The sequence below is a fragment of the Schistocerca americana genome, chromosome 5, assembly GCF_021461395.2.
Source record: "Schistocerca americana isolate TAMUIC-IGC-003095 chromosome 5, iqSchAmer2.1, whole genome shotgun sequence".
Classification (NCBI taxonomy): Eukaryota; Metazoa; Arthropoda; class Insecta; order Orthoptera; family Acrididae; genus Schistocerca; species Schistocerca americana.
Window position 1 is genome coordinate 20,132,858 of NC_060123.1, and position 17,466 is coordinate 20,150,323.

The window sequence follows — 17,466 nt, forward strand, 5'->3', positions numbered from 1 at the left end:
TTAATCACTGACAAACCAAACTGTACTCGCAAAAAAATATATAAAAACTAATTTTTAAATTAACGATTGTATTGAGACGTCGGAAAGAAACAGAATATAACTCTCGCATGGCATAGGAAACGCTAACATTTCATGACTTGTCAAAAACCCTGGTTGGGACGTACCTAAATAAAAGCTTTACACTTTACACACAAGAAAAGTCCTTCGCCGTATCACCGCTGGCCGAGTTCACCATTTCTCCCATTTGCTTTGGGTGAAACGGTGAACAGCACGGCAAGAAGTTCAAAACACTAGACGCAACGATTTCTAGGTGATGTAGTACATAAGCAGTATAAGAAGGCAGAATATATCAAAAAATACCCCGCGAACTACGCTACCTAAAGTAACATCTACAAATGCACGCAGCATATAAAAATTATTTAGCATCGAAAACTGTTTTGTAGAAAGTACTTACGGTTTTTAAAACGGAGCTGGTTTTCAACACGTGCACACTGCACAGATGATCAGAGACTGTTGGCATGCAGACATACAGAGACATCTGTTTAACCAGTAAAGAATTAAAGCAATTCACCATTTCACCCGATTCACCATATCACTCTGACTTACCCTATACATGGTGTCAAATTTAAATAGGTGATACTGAGTTGCCGGCCTCTGTGGCCGACCGGTTCTAGGCGCTTCAGTCCGGGACCGCGCTGCTGCTGCTACGGTCGCAGTTTCGAATCCTGCCTCGGGCACGGATGTGTGTGATGTCCTTAGGTTAGTTAGGTTTAAGTAATTCTACGTCTAGGGGACTGATGACCTCAGATGTTAAGTCCCATAGTGCTTAGAGCCATTTGAACCATTTTGATATTTCACAACCGATTATATTGAGATAGGGAACCAATGGTAGTAAATGTGTATTTATTGAGCTATGAACATACACAGAGTACAATGTAGCTCATAGTAATTGTTGAGAGTGACGACGCTAGTCTCAGTGCATGTATGTCAACGGCGAATGAAGTTCTGCCGCACTCCCTCAAAAATCCCTGGTGTCTATTGTACCAGGAGACAGGCAGTTTGGACCCTAAAGAAAAAGTCCAGAGATGTGAGATCCTTCGATCGCGCTGGCCATGGGGCAGGACCTCCACTTCCAATCCAACGATAAGGATACGTGCTGTTCAGGTGGTCGCAGACGTTAACATCGATGTGGGCTGCCGCACCGTCGTGTTGGAACCACGTCCTTTCGCGGACACCGAGCGGTACAAAGAACTGTGGCAGGATCACCAGTTGACACGGAACAGTCAAATAGGGAGGCAGCAAATAAGGTCCTTTTAGGTGACCTTGGACAGTGCCTGGTCGTACGTTGACAGAAAATCATTGCTGGTGAGCTGGTGGCCACCGACATGGGTGCCGTAGGGGTTTTCCTCACTCCTATATACATTTATTCAGACTGGCGCTCGTTGCTTTCAACAGGTACTGTGAGCTACATTGTCGCTATGAGGTGTACGTTGTATATGTCCACAACCCAATAAATAAACATTTCGGACCACTGACTCTTTCTCAGTATAATCGGTTGTGGACCTGCTAACATCAGTTTAACCCAAAAGGTTTGAGGGACTGTGCATATATGATAATTTTATGCTGTATTCTCGTACACTTGCTGAATGAAGAGCAAGGTTCATAAATTACGGCATTTTAGCTCGTGTTTTTCCCAGTTGTTAGAAGGTGACGAGACGAGTCAGAAGCAAGTTTTAAGCAGTGGCTAGACAACGTCGGAAATCGGAGAGGTTTACCGCGGGGGACTCCCATGGGCAGTGGTCGCACGAGGCAAGCTGGTTTGGGTGTATCTCTTGAGCCGGAGTATGTCATTCAAAGCAGTGCGAGCCACATGAGCTCCCGAGTGTTTCCAACAGAAGCTCGCAGGCTGTTCTAAAAGCGGAAGCAGAGAATAGAGTCACCACTGTATTTCCGTAAACAGCATGGGAAGCGAGCTGTGTTTACACGCCCAGACATCATTCCGTCGGTCGTAAGACGAGGGCCAGTACACTGTCAACTTTTTGTTTGTGGACACAGAATACGAGTACAAGAAGAGAAACTTTTGCAAGCTTTCCCCGCACGCATAAAGGGAGAGGGATATTTGCAATTGTCACTGTGGCAAACGTTGCAATTATCTCTCCTCTTACGGTAATTTTGAGAGCTGCATGAGAGCACGCAGTCAGTAGCCAATTCTGGGGGAGAGTGCATCGTGTCGGTTTGTGTCTCATCGTTGGAGAGTCGCTGCTCGGTGCTCTGCTTACACTTGGTGTTCCTTTAGCTGTTTTGCAGTAAGTGTCGCGTTTAATGTTTGCTTGCCGATTTGAAAGTCTGTTTCGCAACTTCTGATGGCTTTCTGTCGTTAGTTCTCTATCACACTGGGATCAAATGTCGATGTTATCCAGTATATGCCCCTTTTTGTGAGTCGCCCATACTTTAGCAAGTGACTTAAGACTTAATTTACTGTCTTTCAGAGAGCTTTCAGTTGCCTTCTGCATAGATGCAGCGTTTACAAATCCTGATATTATCACTCTGGTGAGTGAGAAAAATCTTAATATTATGTGTGTATCGCTAGTTTTATTTTTGATGAAACTCATTGTAAATCGGTCTAACTTCAACAGTATTGACTGGGAGCAAATAAATTTTAAAATAGTTTTTTCTCGCTCCATTTCTTCCCACGACGTTCTGGTGAGGTGACCCATTTCATGAAAACTGAATATCGTCAGAGGATTACTGAATTACTGTCTAACTATGACGGTGTTTCTAATGTAACACAGATACTACTATCCTTCTCTTTTAATCTGGAAATATATGAATTGAACTAAACTTTATTCTGCAGATAATGAAACTTCAGCTGCATTAACGCTTAGTAGCGTGAATAATTATCTATTTAACAGTTGCACGGTTGCGTTGGATTCTGTCTGATCATGGAATCGCTTGCCCGGTCATTTGTGTGGTGAGTCTACAAGTGTGGTAGGCACAAATGTCTGCTGAACTCCGGATGACTCGCACATAGAACAGTAAGATCGACAAGAACAATGAAACAAAACAGGGCATCAGAAATGAAGTTCCTTAGACCTGTCAAGGCTGTACCAGGAAAGGCGAAATAAAGTAAAGTAAAAAAAACTGAAAACGTAATCCAACGGAAGCAGGATTGCAAAGAGCGTGTATTGCACGTCTCGCCTCATAGAATCACTTCAACATCGGTGGAATACAATCCTCCTGAAAGAAGGACTGTGGAAAGGCAGAGGAAGAGATGGTGAGGCCGGAACTGCCCAAAACGCCGAATCATGGATTGAGCTCGAAAGACTGCCAAACATTTTGCGTGCGATTAAGATTGGGTGCTTCAGAGTGGAAGTCAAAGTGCGATGGGATGCCTCAGTGTTTGTTAGACCAGGACCATATGCTTGCAGCCCTGTGAACGTAGCTATTGTCATCTTGGAAGACGGAAGAGTGTACAGCATATTCATCATCTTGATCTAGAAGAAATGGCAAAATTTCTTGACCGGCAATGTAGAAATCCCAGTCCTTGACTGGTCCAAAGTCGTGGTACGAAATACAGCTCCAAAACTTGACAGAACTACTTTTGGCCTAAACCACACCTTCTGTGGTGGTTAATCAACCCTAACCAGCCAGTTGCTGTTGAGCGGGAGGACCGCGCCACATAAGCAACACTCACAGTTAACAACAACAATTTTATTAACTTTTCTTTGGCCAAATAAAATTTTATCTTTAAAATTCAAAATCCTTACAAGCACGGGCAAACGCCCTATTCAAACAACAACATTAATCTTTAACCAAGCATTAAGTGACTTGCAAGTTAATTAAATTCTGTACACAGTAAAGCTCCCAAAAGAAGACTGCAATTATGAGATAAAGTTTAACCAATAATGGATATCACAAATTTTTTCAAAACAAAATAAAATACAAACAGAAACGCCCCTTCGTGACACATTTTCAAAACAGGTGACGTCACATAGGCACGGGCAACTTCAAGTAGCAGAAGGGGGGTCCACTGGACCCAGACCAGAGGCGGCTGGGCCCAGAACCCACAGCAAGCGGGCGAGCTGGACAGGGTGCCGCACGCACTACACTATAACACACTGGAAGCAAAGGTCTTAGAGCCCGTGCTACTGTACAATTTCAGAGAAAAGGGGGAGGGACGGGGGGGGGGGGGGGGGGGAGAAAACGGCAAACATTAATTCCTCAAACGTAAAATAACTACGATGATAGCCTATTTCACAAACATTGAAATAAAATAGTCAAGGGTCAATCAATAACTAATGTCCTTGACGTAACCTTAAAGGACGAGGGCGAAGAGCATAATACCAAGTTAGCTTAGAAATTTAAACTACACTAGTACGTTAACATATGCTCACTGAATCTGGAGAGCTCATTTAAATTACCCCTTAACAGGATACTGATAAACTTAAACAGTCAAGTAAGGTTCAAATGGTTCAAATGGCTCTGAGCACTATGGGACTTAACATCTGTGGTCATCAGTCCCCTAGAACTTAGAACTACTTAAATCTAACTAACCTAAGGAGATCACACACATCCATGCCCGAGGCAGGATTCGAACCTGCGACCGTAGCAGTCGCGCGGTTCCAGACTGAAGCGCCTAGAACCGCTCGGCTACACCGGCCGGCACGTGTTTACTTAAACAGCACTAAAATAGAGGGGACCTTTTGGCTGGCAAGACAACAGTTTCCGGTCATGGTGCCGATACTTGCAAAGCAAGGATCAGTATAATATGCGCACCAAAAACATGACAAGCAAGTCTCACCAAATCTTTTATGAAATCCCTTACAGGTCCAAATCAGGGCCGCACGACTCGGTTCGGGTAATGTGGCCGAGTCCAGTTCCCACACTACAAGCGAGGTTCGGTCTTGAAAACGTGTCCAACACACCGCAACCTCTGCGTCGTTCCCGGGCCTGCTCAACCACGCTCGCCTCCGATTGTCCCGCGCCGCGCGGCTCTCTGGCTGTCCCTCTCTAGCGCCACACGCCCGTCGCGGCCAAAAGCGACGTCAAACGACCGAGCCCAAAGATCACACCATGGGCCGGCCGGTGTGGCCGTGCGGTTCTAGGCGCTTGAGTCTGGAACCGCGTGACCGCTACGGTCACAGGTTCGAATCCTGCCTCGGGCATGGATGTGTGTGATGCCCTTAGGTTAGTTAGGTTTAAGTAGTTCTAAATTATAGGGGACTTATGACCACAGATCTTAAGTCCCATAGTGCTCAGAGCCATCACACCATGCCGACAGGGTCGATCAATCAATGCGAGCCGGCAAGGCGCTCACCTTCCACGGACTTCTGGTTGTGCGCCACATTAGGCTTTTGGTGAACTCACTCTTTGCGCTGTTTGACAATTATAGTTTAACACACCAAGGCTCAAAGCCCATAAAAGCATTTATACGAAATGACGTTTTGATTCCGGGTCAACCACAAGGCTTTAATGTGCAAAGTAGTTCCAGAAGAGCGTACACTTGGCTTAAAATTGTTGCAAAGAGTCGTCAGCTGTCAGTTCCAGTGTTGGACATTTTTAACACAAAGTGCGCCTGTTCTCCGACGCGCCGCTCGTTGTCCGCAGACGGCGACGGCGGCGGCGGCGGCGGGCTGTTCCCGGACGTGTTCAACGTGGCGGCGCGCGCCGAGGTCTGGGCGAACGCGACGTGCGGCGACCGCGGGCCCGAGCTGTACTGCAGGCCGGCGGAGCGGGGGCGCGCCCCCCAGTGCGGGGTCTGCCACGCGGCCGCCGCAGACCCGGCGCGCAGACACCCCGCCTCCAGCGCCGTCGGCGGCGGCCCGCGCTGGTGGCAGAGCCCCAGCCTGCAGCGCGGGCACCGCTTCAACTGGGTCACCCTCACGCTCGACCTCAAGCAGGTAGGCAGGCTGCCGCCGGCTGCTGCTGCTCGCACTGCTCCACATTTACTGAAAAAAAAAAACTAAACTCCGTCCCAACAGGCCTTGCAAGGCCCAACGTTACCGACCGGCCGCCTTGTCATCCTCACCCACAGCCGTCACTGGATGCGGATATGGAGGGGCATGTGGTCAGCACACCGCTCTCCCGACTGCATGTCAGTTTGCGAGACCGGAGCCGCTACTTCTACATCTACATCTACATGGATACTCTACAAATCACATTTAAGTGCCTGGAAGAGGGTTCATCGAACCACCTTCACAGCTCTCTATTATTCCAGTCTCGTATAGCGCGCGGAAAGAACTAACACCTATATCTTTCCTTACGAGCTCTGATTTCCCTTATTTTATCGTGGTGATCGTTTCTCGCTATGTACGTCGGTGCCAACACAATATTTTCGCATTCGGAGGAGAAAGTTGCTGATTGGAATTTCGTGAGAAGATTCCGTCGCAACGAAAAACGCCTTTCTTTTAATGATGTCCAGTCCAAATCCTGTATCATTTCTGTGACACTCTCTTCCATATTTCGCGATAATACAATACGTGCTGCCCTTCTTTGAACTTTTTCAATGTACTCCGTCAGTCCTATCTGGGAAGGATCCCACACAGCGCAGCAGTATTCTAAAAGAAGACGGACAAGCGTAGTGTAGGCAGTCTCCTTAATAGATCTGTTACATTCTCTAAGTGTGCTACCAATAAAACGCAGTCTTTGGTTAGCCTTCCCCCCAACACTTTCTATGTGTTCCTTCCAATTTAAGTTGTTCGTAATCGTAATACCTAGGTATTTAGTTGAATTTACGGCTTTTAGATTAGACTGACAATTTATCGTGTAACCGAAGTTTAACGAATTCCTTCTAGCACTCATGTGGATGACCTCACACTTTTTGTTATTTAGAGTCACCTTCTCAATCAAGTAGCTCCTCAGTTTGCCTCACAACGGCTGAGTGCACCCCGCTTGCCAACAGCGCTCGGCAAACCGGATGGTCGCCCATCCAAGTGCTAGCCCAGCCCAACAACGCTTAACTTCGGTGATCTGACAGGAACCGGTGATACCACTGCGGCAAGGACGTTATCCATACATTTACCATCTTCCTGTTTATTTAAAATGCTATGGCTGAAAAATGAGATAAGAGTTGCCTCTTTCCACCGTCCACAGCACCTTCAAAATTTTCCCCAAAAAATTTGGGGTGCGAACATTCTCGTGCTTTTTTGAATGTGAAACTCACCTCGAGCTCCCCTAACGGTAATTCACTCACACCCACTAGTCCATCGGTGTAAGTCGCTCGTACCATCCACTCGCAGTTGTCCCATTTCCCTCACTCATCCAGTCCAACTCATTGTCGATATCTCTTTGTGTCTCACTATCCCTCACTGGCTCCTGTCTCCCAGCCACAGTCTCCTTCGTCTGTCGCACTACTACTGGCCCATCTCGCTGTTACTGTCTCCCTCTTGGCCACTCTTCTGCTAATATACCGTTCCTTCCTTTCTACTGCATCTCTTCTTCTGTCACAATTTCTCTCTTCCTCGTTGTCACTGTCATATACTGCGTCTCTCATTATTGCTGGCACTCATCCACTTCCACTTTTTTTGTTATTCCTTTCTCCTCGCACTGGCTATTCGCATTTTTCCTGCTGTCCTGTCACTGTCAACTATGTTCCACTGCCATTGTGTCCCTCCCATTCTCTCACACTACCACTATCTCCTTCACTCACTGCATAACACAACCACTGTCTACTATCTTCGAGTATTTATTACTTTTCCGTCTCTTTGCGCTGTCACTGTCTCTCTCTCAGCATAAAAATGCGTGAACACGTTTGGATGCAATAATTTTTGGGAAAATTTGTAATGGTGCTGAGGAAGGTAAAATGTGACAGCTGGTACCCCACTTATTAGTCAGAATCTTTTAAACATAAAGGAACATCTTCGCATTTTTTGTGCTCCAGTAGGAGCATCTTTCCGTCGGTTTCCTTCTTTTCCCCGTTGCAGCACGCTACGTAAATCATATGAAAACAAATGCGTTGCTCAGTAAAATTAGTTTACTTACGCGAAATTGAAATACTGTAGAACTAATTTTACACCTCAGACCGGATTTTACGTGCAAAAAAATTTTCATGAGCTTCAGTACTGCACCATATGGTTCCCAGATGATAACGAAGACACTTTACTCCATAATATTCCACGCTACGTCACTTCATAAACTGTTTTTAGCCTCGCAACTGATTTTAAGTGCGTATTTTAAATGTATAACTAGGATAAATGTGAACCTCTATATCCTGGAAACGGATAAAGACATGAAAAAAATTTCACGTTTGTGTGTGACAGGGATCTTAGCTACACACGGTAAAAATTTCAACCATCCGTCTTTAAACACTCGGGGTGGGTTTTAGTCCGCTGGTAACGGCGAAAATATAGTAAGAAATGATTTCTGTGGGGCTTTCTGAGGAACCGGCCATGAACTAAAGGCGCCTCCAAGAGTCTCATCAAGCCCACCATAAACCACCTCAATTGGGAAAAGAACCAACCGATTTGTTCCATTTGCCTAAGCGGGAGGAAGTATGTAGTATTCATACTTTGACCCTGTGCCGCAGGATGGTTACACTACTTCTGTTGGGTATACGAATGGTCCCTAGCCGAAGGGCTATCGAAAACACGTGAGCCTACCAATAGAACCCAAGGTATGAGCACCGGAAAATCCCCTTTGTGTACGTGGCGTTTTGGAGCATATTAGGTAAGCACGCTGTCGCATGCATACCGATTTGGCCTCTGACATACAGTACGAAACACAAACTGATGACATCACATGGGAGCAGATAGGCATAAGCTTAACCAAGGATTTTCAAGCCTGTTGTTGATTGACATATACTATTTATTTGTTTTCTTTAGTGTTTATTTAGCCCATCCAGATTAGGGCCACAAGGGCCTCTCTTAGTGCAAGAACAGAAATTAGCTGTAGCACTACGCTACTGCGTACGATACTTATTAAAGCCTGTACTATGGTAAGTTGACGGGCTTCACCTTATAAGAAAGGATTTTGGTATATATGTTGACCGCGTGTACCAGAATGGAGGCAAAATCAGGCTTTCACCCACTCAGTAACAACAAGAAAGCCCGAAGTGCAACTACACGTTATGACGGACAAGAAACAACACAGCAGATGCTACCAATTTGTTAATAAAACGGTCGCCAGCCTAATTAGGCATTAACTGAGTTTCATCCCTGTACAAGATGCTGTACTTTCATACAAAACAACACGTACTAACACTGCATAGTATGGTAACTTTTAGAACCAGAAAATCTACTGAACTAATAATTTCACTTTCCGTACTAATATGGACAAGCCATAAATACACAGCAATACACTATAATGTTTACTACAAACTTCGTACTGTCCATTGATCTGATTAAAATCGGGCATAGGTTACCCTAGAAATAGCACTTTCGAAACACACATACAATGTCAATTTTGGAAAAGGTAAAACACTAATAAATTTTGGTTTTATATTGACTTTAACTTTGCTGGTCAAATCAGTTCAGTACACTTCAGAATTTAAATGAATAGAAAAGAAAAAAGGGGGGGGGGACCCTGAAACTGTTATGATCACTGTACTGAAATTTTAATTATTGAGATCATGAAGCACTCAAGATTTCCAATATATGATCTACTACTCTTTTTGTCTTATTTCCTGCTCATTTAATTACCATTTTATGTGCCTCAAATAATTAAACTTCATTGCTAAACCAATTTCAACATTATATTCCAATTTTGCCAGACCTATATATTCATTAACAACAAAGTTCTTTAAACATCATTTTAACATAGATTGGTCTGCAGGTAGTTATTATTAACATAAACTTTAAATCTTCATTTCGGGACACTCGGATTGCACATCATGTGGAAAGGACCCTGTCTAGGTTAGTGATGAGGATAATTAAATGATAGGACAGTCCTGGTAAAAGTTAAGTTGTTATTGAACAGTCAGGAACAAAAGTAACACTGGTCCACACGAATACAGTACGAAAAGTTTCAACCTGTTCGTGTCGATGCGGCGGTTGGCGGGCGGCGAGATGGCGAGGCGCGAAGCACACATACAATCACAGCTATGACTCTTGATATATCGGCACTTTGCTTCTTCTTAGCGTCGCAATACTATTCCATTTAGTGCCTATGGAATATAGCCATGCTGTATAGTCGTGGGAAATGGCACATCCGAGGCTCAATGAAATCACGTTTTCCAGAAGAGCCTCCTCGATCCAGAGCGTGTTTCTCAGACCGGTGCCCAACTCCGACTAACTCTGCTGAGCCCGTTATGCCGTGCAGCGCCCGTGTGCATTTTCCCGCGCTCGCCTGCCATCCACCTTTTACCGCTCCCCTACAGACAGGGTATTCACCAAAGGTTTTGCATTCCACATATCCTAATACATTGCCTACGTATGGACCAGGCGCACAATTACAACTTTAACATCTTACAACAGTTTCAACATTTCTTACATTTCCATTTTGTTATAATATTGCTTGCAATTTGACATAAACATTAATATTCACATCGAAAATTGTTTACAGTTTCTTTAACATAGTGACAAGAAAAGAAAAAAGAAATGAAATCAGAACATCGCTTACACTAATTTATCGAAAATCAGAAGAAAAAATTATGATATGTACAGTTGTTGTTGTCACAGTGCGCGTGGCTACTGGCGGCGCTGCCCGGCGCAGCTATACGCGCCTGCGGAGGGAGGATGCTGGTCAGTCCGCTGGTCGAGCTGTGGCAGTGCCAGAACATCAACCGCGGGCCGGCCGGGGTGGTCGTGCGGTTAAAGGCGCTACAGTCTGGAACCGCTTGACCGCTACGATCGCAGGTTCGAATCCTGCCTCGGGCATGGATGTGTGTGATGTCCTTAGGTTAGTTAGGTTTAAGTAGTTCTAAGTTCTAGGGGACTGATGACCTCAGCTGTTAAGTCCCATAGTGCTCAGAGCCATTTGAACCATTTGAATCATCAACCGCGTTCCCTTTAGTCTTTCTTACGCGATTTTACAGAGCATTGATTAAAGGAACTGATTTTTACGTTAGAGCTTGATGATGAAGTGCCTATCATCTCGCCAGCCATCACACTCATTGTGATATTGGCGTCTCAGTATGACACTGAGCGAAATTCTCAAAGTACAGGTCGCTATGATTTTGCGTTCTGTGCGTATTACACCTTACGCTGCTGCGTAGGTACTTACCTTGGAGGTCTTTATCTGTCTCCAGTCTCCAGAAAAGGGATGTTATGTAGCGCGTTCAATTGGGGATTTTCCCGTACGACCATTTCACGAGTGTACCGTGAATATCAGGAACCCGGTAAGACATCAAATCTCCGAAATCGCTGCTGCCGCAAAGAAATCCTGCAAGAACGGGACTAACGACGATTGAAGGGATTGCTTCAGAATGCAATGCTGGACCAGCAACAAGCGTCAGCGTGCGAACCATTCAACGGAACATCATCGGCATGCGCTTTCGGAGCCGAGGGTCTACTCGTGTAACCTTGATGACTGCACGACACAAAGCTTTACGCATAGCCTGGGCCCATCAACACCGACATTCGACTGTTGATGACTGGAAACATACTGGCTGGTCGGACGAGTCTCGTTTCAAATTGTACCGAGCAGATGGACGTGTACGGGTATGGAGACAACCCCATGAATCCATGGACCCTGCTGGGGACTGTTAACGCTAATGGAAGGTGAGTAATGGTGTGGGGCGTGTGCATCTCCTCCTCTCCTCCCCCCCCCCCCCCCCCCCCAGCTTCGATTAAACAGTGTTCAAAGTGGCTGCTTACGTCACGCCTGCAAGTAGGTTCGAGTCAGGCCTTGGAAGGCATCACCTACATTGAGTTCCACTTGTTGGCAAAAACTGTGAGCAGGCGAGGTGTAACGCAACACTTTGACTTTTCCATATCGAACCCATAAACACAAAGTCGTATAACGAGTGATGTTTATGCAATCAATGACTTTCAAAGTTGCTGCCGCTTCATAAGGAGTGCTTCCGATGGATGACCACTCTCGCGGTACGGACAAGCCTTCGCCTAGTTTCCAGGACCACTGTTTTCTCTGTTGTACGGGAGCTAGTTTTACTGGGCGCAGTTTTTGTGCGTCCCCCCGTGGCCGGCAGTCGGCAGCTGCTTCCCTGCGGACACGTCAGCGACGCCGGCGCAGACGGCCCGGCGCGGCGCGGCCCGGCCCGCCCTTGGACGGCCGCCAGCTCTGGCCGGAAGTGTTTTCCCGTGAGTCAACAGCTGGGATCCGCGGCGGCCGCCGGGACCGCTTAATCGGCTTAGGGTCCAGGCGGGGCGCGGCCGGCTCGGCACACGGGGCCACTCGGGCGCCAGCTGAGCGTCGGGCCCCGGGGGCGGACCGTTCCGACTCCCTCGCCTAATTACTGCCCGCAGCTCTCGGCCGTTACAGCGCGGGGCCTGCAAACTGACACCGGCTCCGCCAACCACCTAATCAGCTGGCCTGTGCTCCGCTACCCCTGACGAGAAAGAGCGAAGATTATAGTTACCGTTCCATCGATACAGGGGTCATTAGCGCGGGATCTCCAGTGGTCACTATGCTACGAAACTCCTCCGTGCAACCTCGATGGTAATGCAGCTGTTGTACATTTCGGTATTTCAAATTTCTGCAATGTTTCATTGGAAATAGTATGAATGGCGTTTCATATTTCCAAGCGTTACTATCTTTAGCTAAAAGGGTTAATCTCTCTCTTGTACAGCAAGGGAGAGGGTGTTGTTACGAGTGGCCCGTATCCTCTTTCTACACCACAAGTACAGACGTGGATTAATTCGGTTCTTTATTTACATGAACTGGAACGTTTACATAACTTGGATAGAGTCCATTCACTCTGGAACCGCGTGACCGCTACGGTTGCAGGTTCGAATCCTGCCTCGGGCATGCATGTGTCTGATGTTCTTAGGTTAGTTAGGTTTAAGTAGTTCTAAGTTGTAGGGGACTGATGACCTCAGATGTTAAGTTCCGTAGTGCTCAGTGCTATTTCAACCATTTGATAATGTTTGTGGTACAAGCTCATTAGTAATAGTCACAGTATAGTACACTTAACTGGTCGCTATGTACTGTCGTAGCCTGTGACGAACTAGACCCGCTCTGTGAGTAAACTGACAGACGCCGGGATGATTGAGTAAGTGAGGCCCCGCGGCAGCGGCCTAAATACTTGCTGTCGAGAGGGCGTTGGCGGCAAGTTGCTTGTGGGTGAGTCTCTGGCCTCTCTCGAGATAGGGGCGCCGGATCCAGCGCCTACTAATCGATCTTCACTTTCATCTTTGCCGGCTGGTGTCCTGGCGACAGCGTTCACTAGCACGGTTATGAACGCATCTCCATTAGCTCGTTGTCTCCATCTTCCACGTCTCTCCTAATCCAGCGAATAATGGTAAAAAGGAACTATGAAAGGGGTTTTTACGACCTGTCGAGATCATTGGGGAAGATGCACTAGCTCGGTTCGACGAACATTATCAGACCCACCGTTTCAAAGGAACCATTCTGTCATTCATGTACAGAGAGTCAGAGGTATCTAAGAAAACCTTCATCTGGATAGCCAGGGAATGCGAGCCCAGTGTCGTACCTCTGCGCATCTCTCTCGGCAGGAACAAACTTGCTTCGCCCGTCTGCCATCGATTCGCCTGGCTGCAGGTCTCATCCACCTTCATTTCACATTTTCAGTTTGTTACCGGATCACTTTCTTTTTAATCTCTCGGCTACTGAATAAGCCTAAAGAAATAGCAGTTTATGCCAGACTTTGATATCTGGTTTATCATGACAAGTCGCCTTAAGATTTTAGGTTCAAAATGGTTCAAATGGCTCTGAGCACTAGAGCACTATGGGACTAAACATCTGAGGTGATCAGTCCCCTAGACTTAGAACTACTTAAACCTAACCAACGTAAGGACAGCACACATATCCATCCCCGAGGCAGGATATGAACATGCGACTGTAGCAGCAGCGCGGTTCCGGACTGAAGCTCCTAGAACCGCTCGGCCACAACGGCCGGCTAAGATTTTAGAACCTCCGTGCATGGCTCCACGACGAAAGTGAATTTTCAGTGCCTGTCGTGCTGCCGTCCTACTTCTTCTCTCTACTTCTAGAGACACGCAAACTTCTTAACTCGTTGTAGAGTGTGTGGTAGAGGATCCTTGGCACTATTCTTACCGACTGTTTTTATCCTATTAAGTTAGCGCATGGAGTGAGAGAAGTAAGAATGTCTGCAGCGATGAACACTGCGCAGCTCTACACTTAATGCAGCTTGGTGGCGTTGTAGGCACATGATGCGGTAAGGAGAGCATAGAACCGGAGGTTCTGAATGAATGATTTATATCAACGTAACTAGTTACGGACCTGTCAGCGTCGGCAAAAAGTTTTGCTCATTTGTTCTATAATATAACGGAGTATTTATGACTTTCGTGATTACAGAAGCTTCTACATTATACAGCTATTTGAGTAAATATTTTGCTTTAAATATTACGGCATGGGGCATGCATCATTGATATGTGACAAGCTAAAAATGAGCCATGTTGTAATATGTAAAGTAAAACGATTCCCCAAGTAAGTAAAGTGTAAAGACCTTGTATGTAATGTAGAACCTATTGTCAAGAAGGAAATGATGATTCTGTTGCATTACAAGAAAAAAATTTGTAATTTATACGAGAAATCCTTGCTGCCAACAGAAGATGGGTCCAGGCCCAGGGCTGTCCGAAAATACTGGACGTACTTTGATATGGTGGGAAGTGGTCAGAAGAACATTGTCGAACATGCTCAGCCGACCGCTGTGGCCGAGCGGTTCTAGGCGCTTCAGTCCGGAACCGCGCTGCTGCTACGGCCGCAGGTTCGAATCCTGCCTCCGGCTTGGATGTGTGTGATATCCTTAGGTTAGTTAGGTTTATGTAGTTCTAAGTCTCGGGGACTGATGACCTCAGATGTTAAGTTCCATAGTGCTTAGAGCCACTGAACCATTTTTTTTTAACATGTTCGATAACGCTGGACGTGCCCTCATATTGCGGGAAATGGGAACACGTAATGCACCCTAGAACATTTGGTTGTCCACGTGGTATGGGGTGGGAAGCCATAATGTTCCATGGGCTTATTGGTGTTCGAATCTTTGAACATGATACATTCACCAGTCAACGGTAATGTGACACTATACTCCTTGCCTATGTGCGTCTTTTCAGGGGTGCATTCGGTCTCGACTTCATTGTTAAGGACGACAATGCTCGGCCGCATCGAACAGGACAGCAAGTCTTGCGGCGAGAGGCTATTCGGCTTATGGACTGGCCTGCCGCTTTCCCAGACTTCCCATCGAGCACATATTTGATGCGCTGTGGATACGTACTGCGGCACTCAACATGCACCAGCGACCATCCACCAGTTCTCAGCCGCGCTGCCGAAGGAATGGCATGCCCTAACACCACAACTACTCCGTGCCAACCTTGTGGAGAGCACGGGTGCTTGTTGCAGAGCATGCATTTCTGTCCGTGACGGCCACGCACCCTATTAGGAACCATGCACCGCCTTTTGTATTGTCCAGGGGACCATCGTAAAACTCCGTGACCCCAGTCTACTCATTGTCTCTGAATACAAGTGTCATTTCTGTTCGCCTTGCTACGTACTTCTTTCAGCTGCCGCCTGTACTATACTGAAGGATTCCTTTCCACGTATGGTCCGAGTGTCACCGAGCTATGTTACTTGGCACTGACAAATCAAGCGAAAGTTACTTTCGTCCTTTACTCCTGCACACCAGTCTAGCTTCGCTGCAGCCAGTCCTCTGTGACAGGTTGCAATTATTTCTCCTAGTGAGGCGAGCTTCCCGCGCTGCACAGCCCCGGCACGCCGCTGCCAATTAGCGGCGGACATGCGCTCCTGTCGCGCGGCTGCACTTGCCGCAACGCGGGTGAACGCTCTTCGGCCGCCGTCTCTCTCCACTTCCCGTCTCGCCGAGCTTTATTTCTGCTCTTAAGAATCCTCTTACAAGCTCCGCAATAAAACATGATAACAACAAAAAAGTCTATCCGTAGATACTAAATTAAAACGTTATAAAACAGTTCCAAAACCAGAAAAAACATACGCAGCTGAAACCATTTTCATAACAACTGATACAGCAGCAGTCGACAAAATGCTAAAGACGGAAAGAAGAATAATTACGACATGCATAAATAAATAATATCGAGTAAATGAGCATTGGAGAATATTACACAAGAAAATAGAATCTGTAACGATCACGATCGAGAATAAATGTATCTCATTCTTTCGACACTTGACGAGGACACCGTAAAAAATTGAAAAATTTTGCAACAGTAAGGGCAGTATTAAATGGATCACAGAAATTAAGGAAGATACGATAGAACTCCAAATTACAGTAGACGGCCTAAAAAACAAAACAGAGAAATCAAGAATACTGCAAGACATTCAAACTAGACTACAAACGAAGACCAATATAAAGGCGTACAGGAAGAGTGATTACAGACGAAGAAAGAAAATATCTGAAAGAATGGAGAAGTATTGGGAAAACAGAAGAGCAAATAAACCTTCATACGAGGGTGAGTCAAATGAAAACCTTAAGTATTTTTTTAAATATTATTTATTGTGCAGAGGTGGTACAAAGCTGTATCACGTTTCAACATAATCTCTCCCACGTTCAATGCAAGTCCTCCAGCGCTTACAAAGTGCATAAATTCCTTTAGAAAAAAATTCTTTTGGTAGTCCGCGCAACCACTCACGCACCGCGTGGCGTACCGCTTCATCACAACGGAACTTCTTTCCTCCCATTGCGTCTCTGAGTGGCCCAAACATATTGAGATCGCTTGGAGCAAGGTCTGGTGAGTATGGTGGATGAGTAAGACACTCAAAATACAGGTCTGTGATTGTTGCAACTGTTGTACGGGCAATGGGGGGCCTTGCATTGTCATGTTGCAAAAGGACACCTGCTGACAGCAATCCACGTCGCCTTGATTTGATTGCAGGCCGCAGATGATTTTTAAGGAGATCTGTGTATGATGCACTGGTTACAGTGGTCGCTCTAGGCATGTAATGCTCCAAAACGACGCCTTTTTCGTCCCAGAAGAGAGTCAGCATAACCCTCCCTGCTGATGGTTCTGTTCGAAACTTCTTTATTTTGGTGATGAATGGCGCCATTCCTTGGTCGCTCTCATCGTTTCCGGTTGGTGGAAGTGAACCCAGGTTTCGTCCCAAGTAACGATTCTTGCAAGCAGTCCCAAGTAACGATTCTTGCAAGGAAGCCATCACTTTCTCCTTCAAGGCGCCGAAGGAGTTCTTCACAAGCATCATTACGTCGTTCTCTCATTTCAGGAGTCAGCTGCTGTGGCACCCATCTTGCAGACACTTTGTGAAACTGGAGCACATCATGCACACTGTGGTGTGCTGACCCATGACTAATCTCTAAACATGCTGTAATGTCATTCAGTGTCAGTCAGCGGTTTTCCTTCACTATGGCTTCAGCTGCTGCAATGCTCTGTGGAGTCACAACACGTTGTG

The 17,466-nt window shown here is 46.3% G+C and overlaps 1 protein-coding gene across 1 annotated transcript in view; it reads left to right on the forward strand.

Moving 5' to 3' along the window:
- LOC124615580 (laminin subunit alpha-1-like) overlaps positions 1 to 17,466 on the forward strand; it is a 1,154,169-nt gene that overhangs the window by 288,918 nt on the left and 847,785 nt on the right. The window contains exon 2 of the mRNA XM_047143565.1: positions 5,608 to 5,900. Within this exon, the coding sequence (XP_046999521.1) occupies positions 5,608 to 5,900 (293 nt within the window). The remainder of the gene's footprint in view (positions 1 to 5,607; positions 5,901 to 17,466) is intronic.